The sequence below is a fragment of the Pistacia vera genome, unplaced genomic scaffold (genome assembly GCF_008641045.1).
Source record: "Pistacia vera cultivar Batoury unplaced genomic scaffold, PisVer_v2 Contig188, whole genome shotgun sequence".
Lineage (NCBI taxonomy): Eukaryota > Viridiplantae > Streptophyta > Magnoliopsida > Sapindales > Anacardiaceae > Pistacia > Pistacia vera.
In genome coordinates this window covers 337,336-361,337 of record NW_022195981.1, presented here as the reverse complement: position 1 = coordinate 361,337, position 24,002 = coordinate 337,336, and the positions used below count along the sequence as shown (strand labels likewise).

The window sequence follows — 24,002 nt, the reverse complement described above, 5'->3', positions numbered from 1 at the left end:
TATTTTTGTCTTTATCACACGACTCATATTTCATAAATCCCTTTTAATAAACCATTAATAATATTAAGTATGGATGAAGTATGGAATAGTATATTATTAGGAGGTTATTTGATATGTTTAAGTTAAAATATTGGAATGGATATTGGATGGGAAATAGGAAAGTGAGCAATTTGTAAGAGTAAACCAATTATTTCCCACCAAAAGGTTAGTCTTAATGCCAACTATTTCCCACCAAAGGTTTGTCTTAATGACACTTTCTTACCTAAAAAGTTTCAAAATACCAAATTGTCACCCAAACGTCAAGTTCTGGTAATAAATTCTGTCAAATATGGTAATTATAACTGAAAAAATGGAAATACAATTAAGGAATTGTTTTTATTATTATTATTATTATATGTCATATCAATGCATTCAATTACCAGTATATCCATTTTTAATTATGTAACTACTAATATATCCCCAAATATGTATAAAATTTAAATTATCAATTTGTCCTTAATGCTAAAAAACAATAAATAACCATTGAGATTTTAAGGGTGCATTTGTTTAAGTATTTTTGCAGTATCCTACCCAAAATACATATTTGTTTCCCTATTTTGAAAATCATATTCTATTTTATTCAATTACTTTTAAACCCCCTAAGTTTGTTAATTTAACTAAACACCCCCTCTAAAAAAAAGTTTAGAAATTGACAAAAAAACCCCCATCCACCAACATTTGCCAAATTTTAACCGCCATAGCTGACAAGTGGCCGGAATCTAGTATAATAGCACATTACCAACTGGATCTGGTTGGTAGTACGCCAATTTAACCTTTTTCGGCCAGATCTACAACCAAAGATCTAGCTATTGACTACCATATCTTTGGCCGTGGCTAGTTGTCAACGACGGCTAAGATATGGCCGTCGTTGGCCATCAACGATGACCATATTTTTTGACGGTCATTGACTACCAAACGCAACCAAATCTGGCTGTCAACGGCCAGATCTACCGATAGATCTGACCTTTTTCGACTAGATACACGATAGATCTAACTAGAAAATGCCATATCGGTGTACGATCGGCTAGATCCAGTCGATCGTGAGTCGATACAACAACTCCGACCACCCTCCAACGGTGATGACTGACTGTCAGTATTTAATGAGTGGGTGAAGGTATTTTTGTTAATTTTTAATATTTTATTATAAGGTTGTTTAGTAAATTAACAAACCTAAGAGAACGTTTTTGTTAATTTTCAAATCCTATCTCATAATAACCACCCAACTCTTTACTTTTTCAAAAATCTTATCCAAAATAAATAAAACAAACTTACCAAAATTTTGAAGTAGTTCATATTTACCATCTTGTCCATGTGTTTGATGCAAAATAAACTGACTGAATTTTATAAATTAAAACCCAGCGAGAGTGCAGATTCCAAAATCATAATGCAATCACTTGAATTGAAACCGATAAAAAAAAAAAAAAAAAAAAGGGAATGCAATTAAAATGTGTTCAATCTGGGGAAATAAACCAACATGTTTTAAAGGGGGAGAACAAAAAATGGAGTTAAAATCACTTCATTGTCATTATCACAAATCTCATTCAAAAATATCAAAGTCCATTAATTTTCATTGTCACAATTCTCATTCAAAAATATCAAAGCCAATTTAGTCTCCCTAGAGCAAAAATATGAGGCTTTAATTTTGGTTATAAATCTATGATCAGTAATATATACATAGAGCCAAAACATGACCAGTATTCAATCTTCGGGTCTCCTATATTGCCATCTTCACCTGAAATTTAGAAAGTAAAACCTTAAATCTACTATCTACATGTTCAGGATTATCACATATTTTTAAACCATATGATGTGTGGGAGGGTTATTTTGACTCATCAAACATTCATAAGAATAGATTCCAGTTTCCAGATTCAACAAACCACCAATGTACAATTGTACATAAGATATGAAAAAGAAATAAAATAAACTAAAATAAAGAAAACAAAGGTACTCTACAGAATCATTACGCCCCTACAATAACACAAAAATGTACACAACAGCATCTCCATGCTCGACAATGACATTATACACTGAATGAAGTAACCAAACCACATTGCGACCATGAAGATGTATTTATCATAATAGAAGAGTTTGCATTAGAACCAGAAAATTGCCATCAATATAAATAACTAAAGCAATTGAAACTTGAAATTAAGATGTAATGAGTTGCTTCAAGGAAATTGATATACCATCAAAAGAAAAATTATATTATCTATGTATACTGCCTAGACAGCTGCAAATTCAAGAAATTCAATTGCAAACCATTATTTAAAATTTCAGAAATATCATGCAACTAGCAGTGAACAACTATTACCCCGAATTCATTCACATACATATGTAATAATCAACAGAAATTTCCAAGGCTCATAAAAGAGTTGAACATCAACAATACAATAAAACAAGGTTAAAATGCAATTCTATAGGAAACAATGACTGGCAATTGAACAATAGGACTGAGAGCTTAACAAAAATTCAAGAGTAATTACGAAAAAGTGAATTACCTTCTCCTTAATTGACTTTGCTGGTTCAAAGTTCCACTATTTAAAGAGGCTGTGACCTTGCAGATTAAATGATAAAATTAAGGTTAGATGTTTGGCCTAATGACAGCGTAAAACTTAATATACTTGCTGCCACCTATGCTGTGAAGTTGTGGAGCATTGTTTTGATTTGAAGAAGCTACATTTGTTGATGAAGCTTCAAATCTGGCTCTTGAGGTTGATTTAGTCATTGTTGCTACATATGTTCTCTACAACATCCAAAATGGGAAACAACATTAGTAAGCTAATCAGCAAAATTAAAATAAACAAAACGAAAAAATTACAAATACCTTCTGGTTTTTCCTTTTATCTGCAGTAGTTGGATTCTCCTCGTAGGATCCTTTGTTATGGCAAATTCCATTGCAAATACTACATCTAAGTATGGAGATCATTTTATTGTTGGGTTCCTCAGTTGGATCTCTCTTTCTTGCCTTTGTTGGTTTGCCCGACTTGGCGTGCTTGAATGGTGGCCATAATTTTCATCACTCACATCAGGCCAAGTGGACTTGTCTGCACAGGATGGATCATATGAGCGTATGTTATATACAAAAAAAAAATGAAGATAACTTTACAAGTTACAAAAACAGATAAATGCACAGACAAAGAATCATGGCAGATTTCCTTAATTTCATAAATATTTACTATGATCTAGACTGGTCAGAACCTTACCATTTACATATACCATATGAATTAATGATCAATAACATTACAACCATGTTAAAACATGAAGACAAAATTGAAACATGAGACACACAAAATTAACCAAACCAAACCTAAGCCTAATAAAAAATTGGTGTATTTTTTCTAAGACTTGCTTACAAGAATTGGTGTATTTTGTTTCATTATTTAATAATAACACATAGTGGGTCTTACCGTGAGCCAATAAGATTATTGAAACAGACAACACCCTCCTCTTTTTCATTTTTGTTCAGTCCTTTTATAATTTCTTTATTTAAAATGATTTTTTGTAAAATGTCAAATACTTGAATTAAAAAAAAAAAAAAAAAAAAAAAAAAAAAAAAAAAAAAAAAAAAAAAAACCTTCTTATCGTGAATCATAATTTTAAAAGGGTGAACAAAAATAAGATTCAATCAAACCTCCATTTGTTTCTTCAATCAAGACTTCATTTGTATCTTAGGTCAGCAGAATCAAACAAAGAATAACAGCAAAACTAAAAAATGCTTCGGTAAGCAGATCCTTTTGTGAAAGTTTGTCTCATTTGTTTACGTTAAACAATTAATTATGACTTGCCTCTATGTCTGACACTATTAAGCAATAAGTATGATATAAATATATAATCAAATTAATTCCTATAAGAATTTTATTTCCTCAACTCACTTTTATGCGATGTGACAAAACAATAAAGAACATCTCCTTCTCTATTCACTAATCCATTCACTGACAACAAAAAACAGGACAAACAAAAATGGGTATAACCTCCCAAGTGTGGATTGATTATACAGAATAAACCATGGGAACTAATGAAATACCACCTGCATGATTTGGAGGAACTTTCTAAGGGAAAAAATGATTGTCAAACCACCTCTAACTTCAACTTTTGGCACATTAAAATAACCTCAGTTTGTCCAGCTACACAATAACAAAACAAACACACAAAGGTTAAAACATTATAACTGTCATTGCATGAACTACAAACTTAAGCTAACAGCCACACAGTTGTGAACAGTGTAAATTCACAAAAATTACAACACTTGAACAGTGGTGAAGGCTTACTACTTCCAGACAGGAGAACCTTTTTTTTTTTCATTGCTCTAGGGAGCAATCCTCTCGATCTTGCTCTCAACAACAACCAAACGGTTTGTCCTTCCTCTTCCTAACAAACGCAGAAGCTTGCTTCCAGTAATGCTCTTGCACTTAGCATTACCATGAGAGTCCGGAAGAATAACACCGATTTCAGCAAGAGTCAGACCCGTCTTTCCAAACTTGTGACTCTTATCCTCGACCTAACTAATCAAAACAAAGTTTTTTTTTTTTTTAGCAAACAGTATCATCAAATCACCACAAAACAAACATATTCCTTTGTATTAAACACTATCGTAAACTAAAAGGATAAACATAATTTTACGCCATAAACCCTAAGGTACACAAAAACAATAAACATACTTCCTACCATTAACCAAATCGTAAACAAAACAGCAAAACGAAAAACACTTTTCTTTCCAACCCGACCTACAGTAAATGAAAACAAAAAAAGTATAAACAAACGTGATTACCTCCAAAAGTTCAAACACTCGCACCCTTAAACCCTATCGTTGACAACGTCAATGATTACGAACTTCAAAAGTTGCGACTCAGAAGACCAACTTGTCACTAGAAGTCACGGAAAACCTCATCGATCGCCGGAAAAAGTCGTTGTCAACAACCCTTAACTCCTACCGTTAACATTGTACACGAACGCAAAACGCTAAACTCGCCAACCGCTACTCCACTGCCAGTCTACCTCGCCGTTAACACTCACCGGTCGCCGTAAACAGTCACCAGAAGGCAATCGAAGACGTCAACAGAAAACCCAACAGTCGCCGCTTCCAGAACACGTAAATATCAAGAGGTTTTTGCGTTTTTCCTTTTCTTTCAAATGTAAAACTCTCATGGACACCTGTCAATGCCCCAACCGTACACTTCAATTTCAAATTTTAATTTTTTATTGCCCTTACTTTTATTAGTCAATGACCATTATATCCTTTTATATGAAGAAAACTACCAACGGAACTCTCATGGATAGCAATTTTGATATTTTGACACTTTTAAGGTGGGAAAGTGTCATTAAAGCAAACCTTGGGTGGGAAATAGTCGTTTACTCTAATCTGTAATGTCAAAACATTATGAGTAATACTACAGTTACACTACTCTCTTACATAATTTTTATTATATCATGATGAGACATATGTCACAATTAGACCTGACAAAACGGGTGGGTGGGTCGGGTACGGGTCAAACCAGTACATATCTATATATGGGTCCAAAATATTGGACTCGTGCCCTACCCTATACGAGTATGGGTGGACCTGTTTTTTCTCTCTCCAAATTTTGTTTTTACGTTTCACCCCTAATAGTTTTTAATTATGATAATTACACCCTCAAAATTCTTGCAATTTTATTTTTTTACATTTACACCCCGTAAATCAACTCTTTTAAGTTGACAGCTCCATTGCCTCAATACAAATATACAAATGTTGGCATGAGTTTGCCTCGCAGCCAAATGAATTACCAAGGTCATGAACAAAGCCATCAATGGTGCATGCCTTGCCTAGTACACAGTAATTTAATGCACTAAATTGTCAACTTTAGAGTAGAGAAACACGTTTTTTCAATACTAATCAGAGTCATCGGCATATAGACGCCTATGATTTACCACCAGTTACACAAAATAAGCAAACAGAAAATATTGTTGCATATGACAAAAACAATTGCATGAAGGATAAGTTTTCAACTCGTTTTATTAGGGTGAACAAGAAGATACGAGGCACTTTAATTTTCCCAAATAAAAAACACCTCTCTTCTAATTTCGGAGATTGCTTCAAAACAAAACTGTGTCTCACGTTTAAAGTTGAACAAGCTAGTTTAATCATCACACAATCTCAGGATGGTATATCATATCTCAGATCTTGGAATCTCAAATCTTGGAATCTCTTCAGTAGGCTTGACTTGAATTTCTCGATTTCAGTCTTAAAGGATTCTGGGGTGGACCCCAAAAATAATATTGCCCCATCAGAGGAACGTGGAGTGGATTTTATTACTGATATTGCCCCAGCACGGTGTAAAGCTCCAACTGCTTCATCTGTGTAACAGGGCAATGGGAAAACAAATATTTGCAATAATAGACATCACTTACTCCATTCCACATTTCAAACACAAAAGTCTTATGGATCTCTACATTCAATTTGCCCACTTCAGGGCATAATATAGCTTCTCATGGGTGATTACTCATGGTTCACTTACCCTACACAAGTTTGCCTCTCAACTATTGTTTGACAGATACAACATATTAGTAAATGTTATCATATTCTCTTTTATATCCATAGATTAGCTCATAAGAGCATCTGAAATGCAAAGATAACTAACCTGAGCCAGAAAGGGTAGCAAGAGCCTTCAGTGCTCCTATCCGTGTATCATAGTTTTTAGCATCCCCCAACATATATACAAGCTCTTGCGCACCACCAATCTCCACTATGTTCATCCTTATTTCATCTGTGACCAATAGCAAAACAAAATTACAATATCAGATGCAGTCTATAAACAATCTCCAATCTTAACAATAATGTCATTAAAGAAGAAAGAACAAACTTTTACCATCTGTTACAAAATGGGCTACTTTATGAGCTCCCACAGCTTTAACAAAGGGAAAATTGGATTCCAAAAGTAACATAGCATGTCGCATCTTCAAATTATCTCCTAAGTTTAGGAAATCATAGGATTAAGTTAAGAACCCTTCAAAGGCATAAAATTTCAATAACATAAGCTAGTCGAAAACCAAGGCAATTGTTTACCAGCCGACGACGTGAGAGAGAGGAGATGACCAGCCGACGAGGATGAGTGATGGCGACCGACGACTGTGGTACTGGGAATGGGAATGACGAACTGGATGACTAACAAGTGACGAACTGACGATTAATCAAAGAGGGAGACAGGGAGTTGAACTTGAGGTACGAAGAAGATGGCAAAGACTAAAGAGGGAGGTACTCAGTTGACTGATGAGAGATTGAGAGGCGGGAGAGAATTGAGTTTCTGAGAGTTTGAGAGATGAGATGCGGGCGAGTTACGGAGAGTGAGGGATGAGAGGCGTGATAAAATTAGGGGTTAGGGATTCTTTGCAAAAACGGGTACCCGCGGGTTCACCCATTTAACCCATCAGTTATACGGGCCGGGTCAGGTACGGGTCCCAAAAAAATGGGTTTAATATATTGGACCCGTACCCTATATTTTTTAACTGAGTATGGGCCGACCCATGGGTCTGAACCCGTTTTGCCAGGTCTAGTCACAATCATATAAAATTTTAATTATTTTGAATTTTTAATATTATAATAGAATTTGTGTGGTTGTGACATATATTACATCATGATGTAATAAAAATGATGTAAAAAAATAGTATAAATGTAGCATTACTCAAACATTATAGAGAGAAAGGAGATGGGATTTGGTCTCTTATATATGGGCATGTCATTTATTCAGATTGGCTTTTCATTTTTATAACAAACCGGCAGTTTAGACTGCATCATTCAAATACTTCCCACTAGGGCTTGGCAGAAGCCATAGGACCAGAGTCTCTCTCTTTTACCATGCACTTTCATTTCAGAGACTTTCTAGTAAATTTCTGTTCATAGTGACCATGCGGCGGGCATTTGGTCTAGTGGTATGATTCTCGCTTAGGGTGCGAGAGGTCCCGAGTTCAATTCTCGGAATGCCCCAAAGTCTGTGCTCTTTTTTCGGGTTTTTCCTTTACTTACTTCTGAAGAGTTGTGTATTCTTCCACACCCGAAAATTTTGAAAAGTATAGAAAACCACCCTAGCCGCTTATCCTTTTTTTTATAATGGTTAGGTGAATTACTTACCAAGGTTTGTAGTTGAGAGTTGTTTGGCTTCCTTATTGACTTCATGATTGATTTGTTGAGTGGATCTGTTGGATTTTATAGGCTTGTATTAAATGAGTGAATTTATATATCATTGATTTAGTTGGGAATTTGAGTATAGAAATTTTGAGACATCCTCCTTTTTGTCCCTAAAAAAAATTTTGAGTTATATAAAATTTGGCATGAAGTGCAAGTAGATCCATTTTATGAGAAGGTTAGCAATTAAATTAATTTATTATCGACTTGGGTCTTGGCTTGACCAAATCAAATGAAGTACCCAAGCTTCATTTAATAAAAAAACTCAATTGGTAATATATTTATGATTATTATTTTATATCATAAATGATTTTATTTCGTTAATAGAAATGATCTCCAATTGTTGATCAATCAAATGCGAAAGGGAATGAATATCAATATGTCAAATAGTTTGTAGAAGGCATGAAATAAATGAATTGATAAAAAAGTTTAGGAGGGGGTAATGAGTGAGAGAGAGGAAATATTAAGTAAAGTGAAAAGAATATAAAGTAATATATCATGATAAAATGATTAGGTTTGGGACCTGAACAAATTAAGAAAGAGCATTTTTTTAGACTGAGTAACAAATAATTTAGAGTAATACTACACATACAATATTTTTATACAATATTATGTGATAAAATATGATTGACTGATTTTAAATTAAAATTAAACTTTCACCCAATTATCTTTTGCCACATAATATTGCATGAGAATGTTGTATATGTTGTATTATGAAATAATTTAATTGGAACTGAATGGCTGGTTTGGTTGAAAATTTGGGGGTTTTGGGAAAAGTTTTTTGAAAAAAGTTAAAAAAAAGTTGAATTGGGCGGGTATTACGACGGTAAAATTTATAAATTAATAAATCTCCTTTAGTTTGTTTTTTTTACAAAATACCCCATAATAAACATTAAAAGTTAACAAAAATACCCTAACCTACCCTCAAACACCCCCAGCGCGCACCACCGGAGGTGGCCGAGTCACCGTATGGGCGCATGACGGTTGGATCTTGCCGGTCATGCGTCGCTATGGCCTTTTCCGGCCAGACCACGGTGGATCTGGCCGGAAAAGGCCAGATCTACGGTCAGATCGGCCGTCAACGGCCAGATCTGGCCGTATTTACTCGTCACGATGGCCAAAAACGGTCGTCGTTTATGGTCAACGACGACCGTTTGTTGGCCGTCGTGACCGAGTGTTACGGCCAAAGATCTGGCCGTCAACGGCCAGATCTTTGGCCTTAGATCTGGCCTTTTCCGGCCAGATCCACCGTGGATTGGCCGGAAAAGGCTAGATCGGCGCACTGCCGGCCAGATTCAGCCGGTGTGCGCCATTACCAGATTCCGGCCATTTTCCGGTGGTGGTGGCCGGAATCTGGTAAATTGGATTATTGGGGTGTTTTTGTAATTTAAAAAAAATATTTAGGGGTATTTAATTAAATTATCAAATTTAAAGGGTTTAAAAAAAGTTGAATAATTTTGGGAGTAGTATTCCCAAAAATCTGAAATTTTGGGAATTTACTGTTTAACTTTTTGGGAATACTAAAAGTAGTTCCCAAAAGTTTACCAAACGCAGCCAATAATTTTTTTCAATATTCTGGATGTGTTATACTTTTTAAAAAGATGGGTGCCCATAGATTTGAGCATTTCTCGGGGGGTGGGAAAAATTATTGAAAGAAATTAAAAAATGTTCGCTAGAAGGAGGGGTCGAACCTCCGACCTTATGGTTAACAGCCATACGCTCTAACCAACTGAGCTATTCCAGCTTCTTGTTCTTGAGCCCAAACCAAAACATCTAATAATAAATATCAGTCGTCATCCACGTGACTGGAGTAACGCGGGCGGGTAACCATTGGTTATCAATACCGGTTCGCGGTGATTCTCTTCAATTCCGCCAAATCAACCACCATCTCCACCTCCCAAGACCACCGCTTACAACAAACCTTAACTCTTAAACTCAACGAATCTTCATCACCACCCTGCCACAAGACTATTATCAGTTTTTCGCCCGTTTATTCAATTCTAACGCCAAACAAAACATGACAGAAGACAGCGCTCCTAGGGTTTCCTCCGACCACTCCGCCCTCTCGACGGACGCTTGCCAAATTAAGCAAAGGTAGTCAGCTTAAAATCCTAAAATCCGTTGTCCTTTTCTTCTCTCGTAATTACAAATTGAAAATTGTTTTATTTCGATGCATCTTTTTGAGGTTCTTGAATTACTCTCTTTATTTTAATAAAACCGTTCCTTATTGGTGAGTAATTGTTTAATTTTTTTTCCATTATGTTGAGACTGAAAATGAAAATATTCATCTGTTTTGCAATGCTTGTTTGTGAATAATTTTTTTTCCTACTAATTGTAGAAAATGGTTTCTAATTGGTGAGTGACTTGTTAATTCGTTAGGTTGTAGCTAGGTTGAGAATGATTTTATTTGAATTGACCTGTTTCGCAATGCTTTTGTTTGTTTGTAGGAAAAAGAGGAAGTGGGATCAGCCTGCGGAGTCGTTAGTTAACTACCCGTTGGGCAACATGGGATCCCTTGTTGGGGTTCTGCCGTCGGGCGTGGCTCCATCTGTCTCTGCTGCTGCCGCATTTTTGACAAATCCAATAGGGGCTAGTGGTGTGGCCATTCCACCTGTGGCGCTTCAGGGCCCTTCTGTGCCGAAATTAAGTCAGGTGACATATGTTGCTTTATGGGGTTCCTTAATTGTCTCAATTTTGTTGCATTTTTTGTGATAATTTTTTGTAATGTTACCGGACACATAATATGAATTGTACACGAAACTGTTTCAGTAATACATAGAGTGTGATTTGTAAGTGCTACTATTTTCATGTTGTGACTGATCTAGTAACATGAAGGCGAAAGTACCATAGTGCTTCTCACTAGGCAAATACACGGTTTATGCTCAGACCCATATGCGTTTGTGTTGTGTTCTTTAATACAAAGAATTTTGAGCTACATATTTTTGTGGACTGCTGATAAAATAAATGAATGAAAAATTTAATCTCCATTATGTTCAGATGCAATACAAGATAGAATCGGTTTCATAAGATTTAAAGTTCAAATCCCTTTGGTTTTTTAAGTAGCAGGCAAGATGTCTATTCAGATAGTCATTGGGAAGGTCTTGGTTTCTTATCCTGAGTTAAGAATCACTTGGATTGGCCTGTTCTGTATTTTTTGAACTTCTGGGTGTTCTGTGTGTTAAGTGTCCTATATATTGAAAGCTCTACTGTAACCTCCAGTGGGAAAATTCTATGGTCCTACCAGTATAGTTGGCTGAAAGGAGTTTTCTTTTTGGCCTCTTTGAAGTTGTGCCCTTCACATATTTTCTTCAAGCACCCAATGATAGGTGATTAGAGACCTCTATATTGCTGTGATATGGACCAGAAAGGAAAATTATATGGTCCATATTATTATTATGTTTGTACTCTCTTATAAGTTTTTGTTGAACCTTGGCATATATTTCAATTGATTTGGCATTGTAATTGTAAAGTTTGCAACTTACGTCATTTAAGGCTTATTTTACATTTCTTTTAAGGATTATGAATGGAATTTTTCATTGTTGTTTTCTTTTCAGCCTAAGATTCAAGATGAGTTAATAATTGCACGAGAAATTGTTATAAATGATGCCGAATCTTCTGTTCGCTACAAACTTACTAAACGCCAAACACAGGAGGAGGTGAGTTTGATTTTCTTATTTTTGTTTGACTGAAGGATAAGTAATCTATTGTTATTATAATTGAGGACTAGCCATTTATTTCTTGAGGACATTGATACATTTATTCTGTTCTTGCAGATTCAGAAATGCACTGGTGCTGTGGTAATAACTAGGTTTGTGGGCCTTTACAGGATTATAAGATGAAGTTTTCTGATGGCTTCTCTCTTTCTCTTAGATTTTTTATACATATGTGGCATTGCCTTTGCAGGGGTAAATATCGTCCACCAAATGCACCAACTGATGGAGAAAAGCCATTATATCTTCACATATCTTCTGGGGCTCATGTAAGTATGAGGGATTGATTTCTTATGGAGCATTTAACAATAGTTTGGTTGGGATTTGGAGTTCTAATCATGCTGTATGGATTTATATTATATAAACTTTTGATTATGTTGAGAAAATAAGTTTCCATTGCAATCTTGGACATGATATTTTAGAATCCATGCAAAATGCAAAATGATAAAAAAAAAAAAAAAAAGAAAAAAGTATCTGACCATTCAGACTTCTCTGATTGAGTTTGATGGTATTAATGAGCCAGTGAGAGCTAGTTTTCTGGTATTATCTTTCTCAAGAACCTAGGTAATTGGACTTTTGATGACGTGAATGTGTGAGATGTTTACATGGTAGCGGAGGTTTGTGATCACATATAGAATAAGATTGTTGAAGAATGTTCAAATATTTTTCGAACTTCTAAATAACTTGTTTTTAGACAACTTTTTATTCTGTGCCTCCAAAAAGCTAAACATTTTGTTCAGCAATCTTTGAGGTACTTATTCATACTTCGTCTTGCTTTGTGTTTCAAAAATAATGAAAATTCTAAGATCCAATTTTCCTCTCTAATATTTTAGAACTGATTTTATTTTATTTTATTGTTAAATTATGGATTACTTCTTCAGTTGAAAGAGACAGCAGAAAGGATTTTGGCGGTTGATCGTGCAGCTGCCATGGTTGAAGAAATGCTGAAGCAGGGTCAGAATGGTTTTCCCACTTTGCTAAGTATGAGCAACGGGGTGAAGGTATACCTGCATCACACCACTGGGTTTGTGAGTTATGACATATTTCAACATTTTAAATCTCTACTTAAATTTGGTTGCACAGGAACTCAGCACATGTGTGTTTTTAAGCTTTGAGCCTGATCCATCATTGAACATTGCTGCTCGTATTCGTGGACCAAATGTGAGATTTCTCTTTTCCTTCCATTGTTCACATCGTCTGCATATGTGTAATCTTCTTAAGAGATTTGGAGTTGTTTCTCTCTCTCTCTCTCTCTACATATATATATAACAGCTGCTTTTGCTGTTTTGACTCTGGAACTTTATGGTAATATCTGCTAGCTGTGTTATATAGTATTTTGCATTTTTTCCCGTCATTTATTGTTATTATTATTTTTTCGCTTTCATCTACTCATTTACTGGTTTGATCTGAACTGTTTAGTTTGTTCATTTTGAATTTTATGTTTACATGATGAAGACAAGAGATTCTAATGTTTTAAACTTTCTCTGACATCTCCATATGATTGGGAGAGATTGTTTTTGCGTTGCTGGTGGTTCCGTTTTGTACATGCAGGACCAGTATATAAATCACATTATGAATGAAACAGGAGCAACTGTCTTATTAAGAGGGCGTGGTTCGGGTAACTTTGAAGGCCTGCATGGCGAAGGTACTAGTTTGCTGTATCTGTTGTGATTTATTGCAAGTGTATTGATTTTTACCTCTGGGAGTTCTCTTAAAATGTATTTTAATATATCCTCCATTCTGGTTGCAGATGTGCATCAACCACTGCATTTATTCTTGTCCAGTAGCAATCCTAAAAGTCTGGAAGATGCAAAGCGTTTGGCTGAGAATCTTTTGGATACAATTAGTGTAGAGTGTGGTGCCTCCAGGTAATATGGTTTCATTTTGCGGTGGTATAAGGTGTTTGATGCGTACTGCTATGGGTTTATGTCTGTTCTAAATCTCCCAAAAAAGTGAGAGAATGAGATTTTTGCTTCCATCAATTGATAGCTTGGATTCGGAATTGGACAATGTAAAACTGACATTTACTTGAAAGTTCTGCAGTAATAGATTTCTGTGTCTTACTCTGTTGCATTTTGATCATTTCATAGTTTTGTTCTCTTTGGATGAGATCTTCTTTATGTTAACAGATGTTGATCATGATCACATTGGTCTGCTATGCATGGTAGTATGTAATTTTATATAAGGAATAATGCGGTTTTTTGTTTGCCTATATTAGGGTTTCATCATCCAAAGTCTATAATGCTGTTCCACCCCCACAACAGTTATTGTCTGGCATTCAGAGTAATGGGGATGAACAAAAACTAAATGCAACTTCTGGTTCTGGATTGACATCAACAGTGAGCATTGCACCAGTTCCTGCAGTTTCTTCTGTTACCGCCCCTGGGGTTGCTACTGTCTCTTCTCAAGGCACTCCGGTACAGTCTGGAGGAATGATGAACCGTGCACAGCCCCAACAAAATATGGTTGGTTACCCCCAGCCTATATTAACTGGAGGAACAAGCTATAGTGGATATGAAGGGATATATCCTCAGGCAACACCTTTACAGCAAGTTGCCCTAGCCCTCAGACATTCATCTGCTCCCATCACCTCATCAGTCACTCCAGCAACATCAGTCACTCCAGCAACAGCAGTCTCAAACCCAGGAACAAAATCAAATATTAGTTTCACGTCTGAGAAGGAGAAACGGCCTCCACAGAAGAGAAAGTTTCAGGAGTTACCAGTTGGTTCCAAGGGCCCTGCAAAACTCTATCAGGTATCAGTGCATTTTTTCCCTACTAGCTTGTTTTAAGACAAAGCTGTGATTTTATATTTTATTAACACTGAAGGAGGGAGGGGAAAAAATGAGGTCAAAGGTAGACAAGGCGTATACGTACAAATTCAACTTTCAAGAAATTATGGGGGGAGGAGAAAAAAAAAAAAAAGAAAAATGAGGTCAAAGATAGATAAGGTTTATACATTCAAAAAAAAAAAAAAAGAAAAATGAGGTCAAAGATAGATAAGGTTTATACATTCAAATTTAAATTTTAAGAAATTAGTGTCTTTGCTGTTAGTTTCCTGAAATATTTGGATACTATGTTATGCCAAGTTTTGCAAAAGCAAGCTGAACTGCTCTTGTTTCTTTCTTGCAAGCAATTGTCAGAGAATATGTATATTATTGTAAATAAACTTAGTGGATAAGTTATCCAGTACAAAAATAACCCATCTAAAGAGGGACTAAAGCTTTACAAAGTGTACCATGAACCTGTACAAAAAGAAACCCCCCCACCCCATTACCACGGCATGAGCGAATCCTGAATAACCAGAAAACTTGCTACAGCTAACCAATTAAGATATATAAAGAAAAAAGAGGTTTCCTTAAAAGTCTTTTGAGACAAGCCCAAAGAGAAGCTAAAAATTTAATCTTACTGTATAGCACCAGTTTCTTCTTCTCCAGTGTCTTGGTTCTTTTTTGGTGGCACATTAACAGAGATAGGTGGTGTGTCCATTGGTGAAAGTCTTAGGTTAGAGAAGCAAAGTAGCTCATGCAGAAGGTTTGGGATAAGATATTAGGACCCTGCATGAGCCTTTATTTTCCTTTTTCTTTTCAGTTGTTTGAGTGTTGTTGGTAGGGTGGATGGATTATAGTTGCCTATGGTAGGGGTAACCAGAAAAAAAAAAGGTTTGTTACATTCACCGGTAACAAACTTAGGTAGGGATTTCTGTTGGGGAAATAACATTCAACCAGGAAAAAACTGAGTTGAACTTTGGTGGTATTCATTCCTTTTGCCCAGTCTGAGTGTATTTCACTTTGTTGGTTCACGTGCAACTGAGTGTGAGAGGGAGAGGAAGTGGAAGATGGTGGATTTGGAAAGTAAAAAATGAAGCAAATAATAGTATTACATGATTGTTAAAAGAAAAAAAAATAGCTGTTAAAATTGTTATTTTGAGTGAGGAACAGGGAGGGAGAAACAGTTGGATCCAGAAAGGTAACTATATCAGCACCCTCTGCCACTATTACATGAGTAAAATTTTAGGTCGTGGTGTGGAGTTATGATTATGAATTATCTATGCACACTGTTTTTACCACTGGATGAAATTTGTTTATCAATTTTATGTATAAACTAATAGATGGATGCATTGGTTAGTGTAAGTGCACGTGTAAGTGCATATGTGCACGTGTAAGTGCATATGTTTTTGTGACTTCTTTACTCTTTTATCATCCTGAAAATATTAATCAAGAAAAACAACTACATTAGGGAATACCTTTGATGCAGTGCTGTTTTATATTTTTTTTCTTTTTCCTTAAATTGCATTCATGTTTTTTAGCTGACATTCTCTGCTTAATGTTCCAGGTATTTTCTTTGACCTTCTAAGAAGCTAACAGGCTGATTCCGTACCTCTGTTTGGGCCATTGGTTTGTATGTTTAACAGGGTTTACAGTTTTGGAGCCCGTACTTGGTGGGTCTTTGCTGCTTCAGAGCTAAGATGAGGGGCCAATTCAAGATTTTTATTCTGTTGATTGATTTATATTTGCTGCTGCCAGTTCCCTTGTTTTTTCCTTTCTTTTGAATGCTGGCATGTTGATGGTTGTGTACTTTGTTTGCAAGATTGCATGCTATTGCTTGTCAACCATCAGAAGTCATTGGATTGACCACACTGGAAACATTGGTTTTTGGAAAAACGTTTCACAAATACACACTGAAGTTAAATATATTTATCAATTTATGACTATGAGATATTGTCATATATTTCAACCTCAGATCTCAGAAATTGGGTTCTTCCCAACCTAATCCTTTTGGTATCCCAATATTTGATTTCAAAATGTGAAGCTTATACTCTGACCTATATGACCTAGAATCTTATATGCTAACTGAAAAATCAAGTTCAACAGCGTGCAGTAATTTGAATATTCTCCATATATGTAATACTTCTCTCTACATTTCATCCTAAATTACCCTTGTAATGTTTGTGTGGTAAATTTTAGGTTTTCATTGCTTTGTTGACATTTTATATATTCAAGTCCTATTGTGATTGAGAAATTAGGCTTGGGTTTTCTTTCTCTAACTTGTTGCAGGGAGCAGAACTATTAAACCCAAGTGAACTATCAGCTGATGTGGAGTTGAGAAATGTATCAAGTATGCCGGCTCCAAAGAGGTTGGTCCAGTCAGCAGTCAATGGAATGCCCCCTCCGCCTCTAAGAAGCATGCCCCCACCACCCCCACCAAAATTTATTTCATCAACACCTGCTCCTAAATTTCAGGACAAGGGCAGAAGTTTGAATAAAATGCAATCTGAAAATATCCCTGGTAAGGATGGACAATTGCTGTGCCTTATTTTCACCCTTTTTCAGGTGATTAATTTCATGGCATAACTTGAGGAATGCTATGATATTTATGATGCACATGGAAGAGGTTATTTTGCCTCTTATCTCCACGATAGAAGGTTTCTTTAGCTGATCACCTTTGTTGTCCTCCTAATTCTGTTCTATTTTGTTATCCAAATCATTAGTTGTTTCAGATACTCTGGTCAAGCTGATGGAATACGGAGAAGATGATGATGACCTGGAGGAAACCGGCGAAGAATCCCTTACCTCTGACTCCTCATTTAGTCTCAACTCAAATAAAGTAGCTGTTAGAAAACCATTTTGGGCTTTATGACTTATTCAGCTGGTGGATTATTGGAAGTGGAAGTGCTTCTTTTGGGCTTTGTTCTAATCATGTATGAGTGGAGCTTGTGAAGTTGTGTAGAATTTGGACGGGAGCGTGTAACGAAGTCATGTGTCGTATAATTCTCCTTCTTGCTGTACGACATTCCTAAGGTTTGAATGTTGTGGTGTTGGCTGTAATGCGGTTTAGGGAGGCGTGGAAGATTGTTGTATTTTCTTGGGCTTAGGTGTACATTAGTAGTTTTTCCATTGTCTTGCCGTTAGGAGTAGAGTTTTAATCATTTGCCAACTCATGTGGTAACAAAGCGTTGGCAGAAGACTCGGGAATAAAAAGTTAGCTGCCAAAATATCTGAAGCAAGATGTATGACACACCTTTGAAACTGCAAAATTAAAATAGTCTTTTCAACATTTTGAGTTTAATTCAATGCTGATGATTACTAATTATCTTCTTAATTTAGCATTTTGTGTTTACGCCTTCTGTTTGGGCACGTATACTTATCTCTGTCCTTTCCATAGAAGTCGTGATATCATGAGTCCATAAAAGGTGTGATCTTACGTTGAGATTTTCTTATTAATGTTTCAAGTCTTTCAACTTATCTTCCAAAAACCTTGAATATTTCTAAGCCAATAATGCTATGCTTACTTATGAAACTTACGAATGATATTATTCATCTTTGTTAAAATTACATATGGTATTTGTATTATGCTTATGATATCTTTATTATGCTTTATATTTACCAAGGTGAGTAAGGTGGTTAGTAAGTTCGTGAGTAAGCATAACATTATTGATTTCTAAGCTGGATTGTACATGTATTTTTCCTTTCAATCAATTACTGTTGGACTAAACAATTACTAGATAATTTGATGACAAAAGAGTAAAGAATGATTTAACATAATCTTTTAAATTCGAGTCTTCTTGATAGTCAAAAAGCAAGAGGAGGAATAGTTGTTATTTCATAAGAAATAATCATTCGTTATGAATAAACGGTTCTTTCAAGAAAACGATCGTTTATGTTTAGTCAAAATTATTTAATGTCTTTAGTGTAATAAAAATTGTAATAATAATTACTAACTCAACTGTCACGTTTGAATTGTNTTTCTTTAGCTGATCACCTTTGTTGTCCTCCTAATTCTGTTCTATTTTGTTATCCAAATCATTAGTTGTTTCAGATACTCTGGTCAAGCTGATGGAATACGGAGAAGATGATGATGACCTGGAGGAAACCGGCGAAGAATCCCTTACCTCTGACTCCTCATTTAGTCTCAACTCAAATAAAGTAGCTGTTAGAAAACCATTTTGGGCTTTATGACTTATTCAGCTGGTGGATTATTGGAAGTGGAAGTGCTTCTTTTGGGCTTTGTTCTAATCATGTATGAGTGGAGCTTGTGAAGTTGTGTAGAATTTGGACGGGAGCGTGTAACGAAGTCATGTGTCGTATAATTCTCCTTCTTGCTGTACGACATTCCTAAGGTTTGAATGTTGTGGTGTTGGCTGTAATGCGGTTTAGGGAGGCGTGGAAGATTGTTGTATTTTCTTGGGCTTAGGTGTACATTAGTAGTTTTTCCATTGTCTTGCCGTTAGGAGTAGAGTTTTAATCATTTGCCAACTCATGTGGTAACAAAGCGTTGGCAGAAGACTCGGGAATAAAAAGTTAGCTGCCAAAATATCTGAAGCAAGATGTATGACACACCTTTGAAACTGCAAAATTAAAATAGTCTTTTCAACATTTTGAGTTTAATTCAATGCTGATGATTACTAATTATCTTCTTAATTTAGCATTTTGTGTTTACGCCTTCTGTTTGGGCACGTATACTTATCTCTGTCCTTTCCATAGAAGTCGTGATATCATGAGTCCATAAAAGGTGTGATCTTACGTTGAGATTTTCTTATTAATGTTTCAAGTCTTTCAACTTATCTTCCAAAAACCTTGAATATTTCTAAGCCAATAATGCTATGCTTACTTATGAAACTTACGAATGATATTATTCATCTTTGTTAAAATTACATATGGTATTTGTATTATGCTTATGATATCTTTATTATGCTTTATATTTACCAAGGTGAGTAAGGTGGTTAGTAAGTTCGTGAGTAAGCATAACATTATTGATTTCTAAGCTGGATTGTACATGTATTTTTCCTTTCAATCAATTACTGTTGGACTAAACAATTACTAGATAATTTGATGACAAAAGAGTAAAGAATGATTTAACATAATCTTTTAAATTCGAGTCTTCTTGATAGTCAAAAAGCAAGAGGAGGAATAGTTGTTATTTCATAAGAAATAATCATTCGTTATGAATAAACGGTTCTTTCAAGAAAACGATCGTTTATGTTTAGTCAAAATTATTTAATGTCTTTAGTGTAATAAAAATTGTAATAATAATTACTAACTCAACTGTCACGTTTGAATTGTAAAAAAAAATTTTAACAATACGTATGTGGCCTAAGAATGAGCAAAGTGTCATTCAAGCTTAACTTGCAAGACTTGCACAATGATTTTCGAGGGTAGTGTAGAAAGTCAAGTTTTAGCATTTTGACTTGTTGACTAGCTCACACCCAGCAATTCCATTTAGGTTTAATATACTGAGCTCCAAGTCGTTTATGCTCGCTGTAAGCTTGATATAAAGAGTGTTTGTACTTGAAAGCGTTCAATTAATAAAAGTTTCCTCAATTTGAAGTTTTTTCCACTGGTATTAGAGCATTTTGACAACGTCTTTAGGGAAAATTTTCATTCATTTTCTCACCTTCCAAACACTGATGAGAAAATTTCTTCCGTTTTAAGAACTTGCAAATTTACAATCTGATAAATTGTTGTCATAACTCCTCCACAAATAACTTAACCATTGTCATTCCTCTTTCTATTAAACTGATTGTGACAATTATCGATATTGTATTCTCTTGTTCTTTCTACAACTCGCAACAATAAACTTGAGTCGTTCTACTTGTTTAATATAATGTCTAGATCCATTTGTGATAGTGAAGATCTCGAAGTCAGAAAAGATAGATGATTCTATCAAAAACCTAATCCTGACTATGTCATTGAATAAAACAAAGAATCGTTGTTCAGCTGGCTATGGCTTTTATCTCAGAGCTAAGTATAGCTATATTCTCGATGTCAAACTTCGTCTAAAATTTGGATTACTCTGTGAAATTTCATCGAATAGTTGTAAAGTCGATACAATTATTTTAAACATCATTATAAACTATGAAAAGGATCATTGTCATTATGAACTTTTATTTCTGATGATAACTGTTGGATTTTATCTTAGATGGATTGATTTTGAAGCTGTTTTATGAATCAACATCTCGAATGGTGTCAATTTCTTACGGTTGATTTGCATTCTGGAAATTCGGTACAATTTGCTGCTGTAAAGTAATCCAGTATCTCAAAACACACTCTTCCTCAAGCTCATCTAATTGCTGCGAAATAGTTTGGATTATTTTCTGGCGCTCAATTTAATCGAAATGTGAATAGAGGTGGCTACAGAATGCTTCAGAGGAAGAGATAGAGGAGGACGTTCTAATAATAACAAAGGGAAAATAATTTGTCGATTGTGTGGAAAGTCAAATCATGGTGCTTGGCAGTGCTATCACAGTATGATATAAGTTTTCAAGATCCTTCAAATGTTATCACTGGCCTAGTCAACAGACGCAGACTACTGTTTTTCTTCTCAAGAACATCAGTCATCGCAGCAAACGTTCTTCTATGCCTCAACAACACTACAATTGTCTCAATCACGATTTTTCCAGCCATCAATTGTGAACATAATGCACAATTTCCTTCACTTCTTATGCACAGTACCAAACACTCTGAATGCTCCGAATTTTAAGCTTCTCAGGCATGATTGCTAATCCTACTCACTTGTGGATCCTAATTGGTACATTGACAGTGAAGCCACCAATCATGTCACCTCAATTTAAGCAACTTAACATCAATTCAGCCTTCAAGGTCTAGATACATTGACTGTTGGAAATGGTAACACCTTACCTATAGTCCATAGTGGTCTATTAAATTGCGTACAACTGCTTCTTCAATTTTTGCTGTTACAACATTCTTCATGTGCCTGAAATTACCAAAAAATTGATTTGTGTACCTAAATTGCTTGAAGATAATTTTGTTCTCATAGAATTTATTGATGACACTTGTTTGATAGAGGACAAGGATATGGGGAATCTATTACTCAATGGAGTACTTAGCGGTGGCTTATATCAGCTGCAATTGTCAAGTCAATGTGTACCTGCTTTTGCGGCATTTTGTAGTCCTGTGGTCTGTTTAGTAGCTTTGACGCTGTCAAAGCTTTTCCTATGAAACCTGGCAAATAAAATGGATATTTGGCACCAAAGACTTGGACATCCAAATAAAAATGTCTATAGTACTGTTGTTAATCAGAATTTACAGTTGAATGATTCTCTTTCCAAGTAATCCTTTTGTAACTCTTGCCAATATGACAAAAACTGTCAATTGGCATTTCCTAGGTCTACTAATCAAACACATTGTCCTCTTGAGCTTATTCATACTGATGTTTGGGAACCAACTCTCCTTTGTTCTGATGAAGGATATAGGTTTTATGTTCATTTCTTGGATGATTTCAATAGATATACCTGACTTTAGCAAACTCTTGGTCTTGATTATCTAAAAACATTTAGTCATGTAGCTAAGGCTTCTATAATTAGTGTCTTTCTCTCTGTTACAGTTTCTAGAAATTGGGATATTCAGCAGATTGATATAAAAAAAGCTTTATTAAATGAAAAACTTTAAGTGGTGGTTTACATGCATCAACCTGAGGGCTTTCTAGACTCTTCGCATCCTGGTCATGTTTGCAAATTGGACAAGGCTCTTTGTGGCATTAAGCAAGCTCCTAGAGCTTGGTTTGATCAACTTAACAAGCTTTGCTTCAGTAGGGGTTTGTGCATTCTGTGGCTGATCATAGCTTGTATATTTACAATGCCAAAGAAATTTCTGTATTTTTACAGTTTATGTGGATGACATCTTGATCACCGAAAGCTCTTCTGAGGTTAATCATCAAGTCATTCAAGATCTGAATAAGTGTTTTTTCCCTGAACACAGCTGGCTCACTGAACTATTTCCTTGGATTTGAAAGTGTTCAGAACTTCGAGAGCTTTGTTTCTTACCCAACATAAGTATGCCATTGACTCGCTACAAAAGACTAATATGTTTAATGTCAAGGGCAGTCCTACTCCTATGCGTGCCAATTCTAAGCTTTCCCTGAAAGAAGGTGAACTTTTTAATAATCCAACTTTGTACAGAAGCATTGTGGGAGCTCTACAGTATTTGACTATGTCCAGGCCTGGTTTAACTTTTGCTGTGAATAAGCTAAGTCAGTTTCTACAAAATCCCATTAGAGTGCAGTGGCAAGCTTGTAAAAGGCTTCTAAGATGCCTTAAGGGTACTCTAGATCATGATTAATTTTTAGGCCTGCTGTTAATCTTACTTTGGAAGGCTACTGTGCTGCTGACTGGGGTAGCAGTGTTGATGATAGGAAATCAACCTCAGGGTACTGCATTTGTCTTGGTTAGAACCTGATCCAATGAAGCTCAAGAAAGCAGAAAGTTGTTGCTAAATCCTCTACTGAATCCGAGTATAGATCATTATCACAAGCAGCCACAAAATTTACTTGGCTACGAAGCTTGTTCAAGGGAATGCACATTAATTTCATTACCTGCCTGCCATATTATCTGGTGTGGTAACTTAGGTTCTGGTTCATTAGCAGCAAACTTAGTGTATCATTCAAGAACAAAACATATAGAGGTTGATGTTCACTATATCAGGGAAAGAATTGGTGCTAAAGAACTAGAAGTAAGGTATGTCTCAAGTGAGTTTCAAGTTGATGAGTTACTTACTAAACCTCTTGCAGAAGCCAGATTTGTGTTTCTAAGATACTGTTAGTAAAGCTTAACTTGTAAAAGACTTGCAATATGATTTTCGAGCTTACTGTAGAAATTCAAGTTTTATCATTTTGACTTGTTGACCATGCTTACTCAGCATTCCGTTTAGTATTCTAATAATGTTGAGCTGTCCAAGTTGTTATGCTCTGTTGTAAGCTTGATATAAAAGACTTCTTATACTTGAAAGCGTTCAGTTAATAAAAATTTCCTTTAATCTAAAGTTCATTCAACTCTAAGGCTCCGAGCTAGTTTTTATATTAGTTTGTTAAATTAGATTTGCCCTTAATCTAAGACTTCTCTATGTCTTGAACTTCATGAGAATCAACGGCGGTGACATTGTTTTTGGACTAGTTAAGATGAAGTCATAGTTATTAAGAAGTAAACACCAATATATTTCAAAGAATTTTCTGCTTCTAATTTTCATAATTGATCTAATATTTAGACTATGTTTTCATCATTCTTTTACTAAAAAATAAAACAAAAGAGGCAACCCAAAATAGTACATGTATTTATATTTGTCTACTTTAGATTACCATAA

General features: G+C 35.4%; 2 protein-coding genes, 2 long non-coding RNA genes and 2 other non-coding genes across 9 annotated transcripts; 2 read left to right on the top strand and 4 right to left on the bottom strand.

The window, feature by feature from the left end:
- Positions 1-2,555: 2,555 nt before the first annotated feature.
- On the bottom strand, positions 2,556-3,052 carry LOC116126926. The gene is made up of 3 exons (XR_004127557.1): positions 2,864-3,052; positions 2,671-2,782; positions 2,556-2,593 (listed from the first exon to the last, which is right to left on the bottom strand). It is a non-coding gene; the product is annotated as an uncharacterized LOC116126926 (long non-coding RNA).
- A 1,014-nt stretch (positions 3,053-4,066) lies between these two features.
- Positions 4,067-4,965, bottom strand: LOC116126925. Its single transcript, XR_004127556.1, has 3 exons — positions 4,808-4,965; positions 4,308-4,537; positions 4,067-4,163 (listed from the first exon to the last, which is right to left on the bottom strand). It is a non-coding gene; the product is annotated as an uncharacterized LOC116126925 (long non-coding RNA).
- Positions 4,966-6,172: 1,207 nt separating this feature from the next.
- Positions 6,173-6,972, bottom strand: LOC116126963. Its single transcript, XM_031412633.1, has 3 exons — positions 6,885-6,972; positions 6,657-6,782; positions 6,173-6,372 (listed from the first exon to the last, which is right to left on the bottom strand). Exons 1-3 carry the CDS (start codon positions 6,970-6,972, stop codon positions 6,173-6,175), a joined length of 414 nt encoding a protein of 137 aa, XP_031268493.1.
- A 955-nt stretch (positions 6,973-7,927) lies between these two features.
- On the top strand, positions 7,928-7,999 carry TRNAP-AGG. Its single transcript has one exon. It is a non-coding gene; the product is annotated as a tRNA-Pro (tRNA).
- A 1,868-nt stretch (positions 8,000-9,867) lies between these two features.
- Positions 9,868-9,941, bottom strand: TRNAN-GUU. Its single transcript has one exon. It is a non-coding gene; the product is annotated as a tRNA-Asn (tRNA).
- A 137-nt stretch (positions 9,942-10,078) lies between these two features.
- On the top strand, positions 10,079-18,009 carry LOC116126921 (protein RIK-like). Of its 4 annotated transcripts, none has more exons than XM_031412599.1 (12): positions 10,079-10,291; positions 10,645-10,849; positions 11,752-11,853; positions 11,971-12,005; positions 12,101-12,176; positions 12,789-12,908; positions 12,991-13,068; positions 13,459-13,552; positions 13,658-13,775; positions 14,126-14,663; positions 16,965-17,196; positions 17,408-18,009. In XM_031412599.1, exons 1-12 carry the CDS (start codon positions 10,215-10,217, stop codon positions 17,545-17,547), a joined length of 1,815 nt encoding a protein of 604 aa, XP_031268459.1. In that variant the 5' UTR covers positions 10,079-10,214; the 3' UTR covers positions 17,548-18,009. The 4 variants fall into 4 exon arrangements, with proteins under 4 accessions (XP_031268459.1, XP_031268460.1, XP_031268461.1 ...); XM_031412598.1 differs by having other exon boundaries at positions 10,080-10,291; positions 17,399-18,009; XM_031412600.1 differs by lacking the exon at positions 17,408-18,009 and having other exon boundaries at positions 16,322-17,107.
- The last annotated feature ends 5,993 nt before the right edge of the window (positions 18,010-24,002 follow it).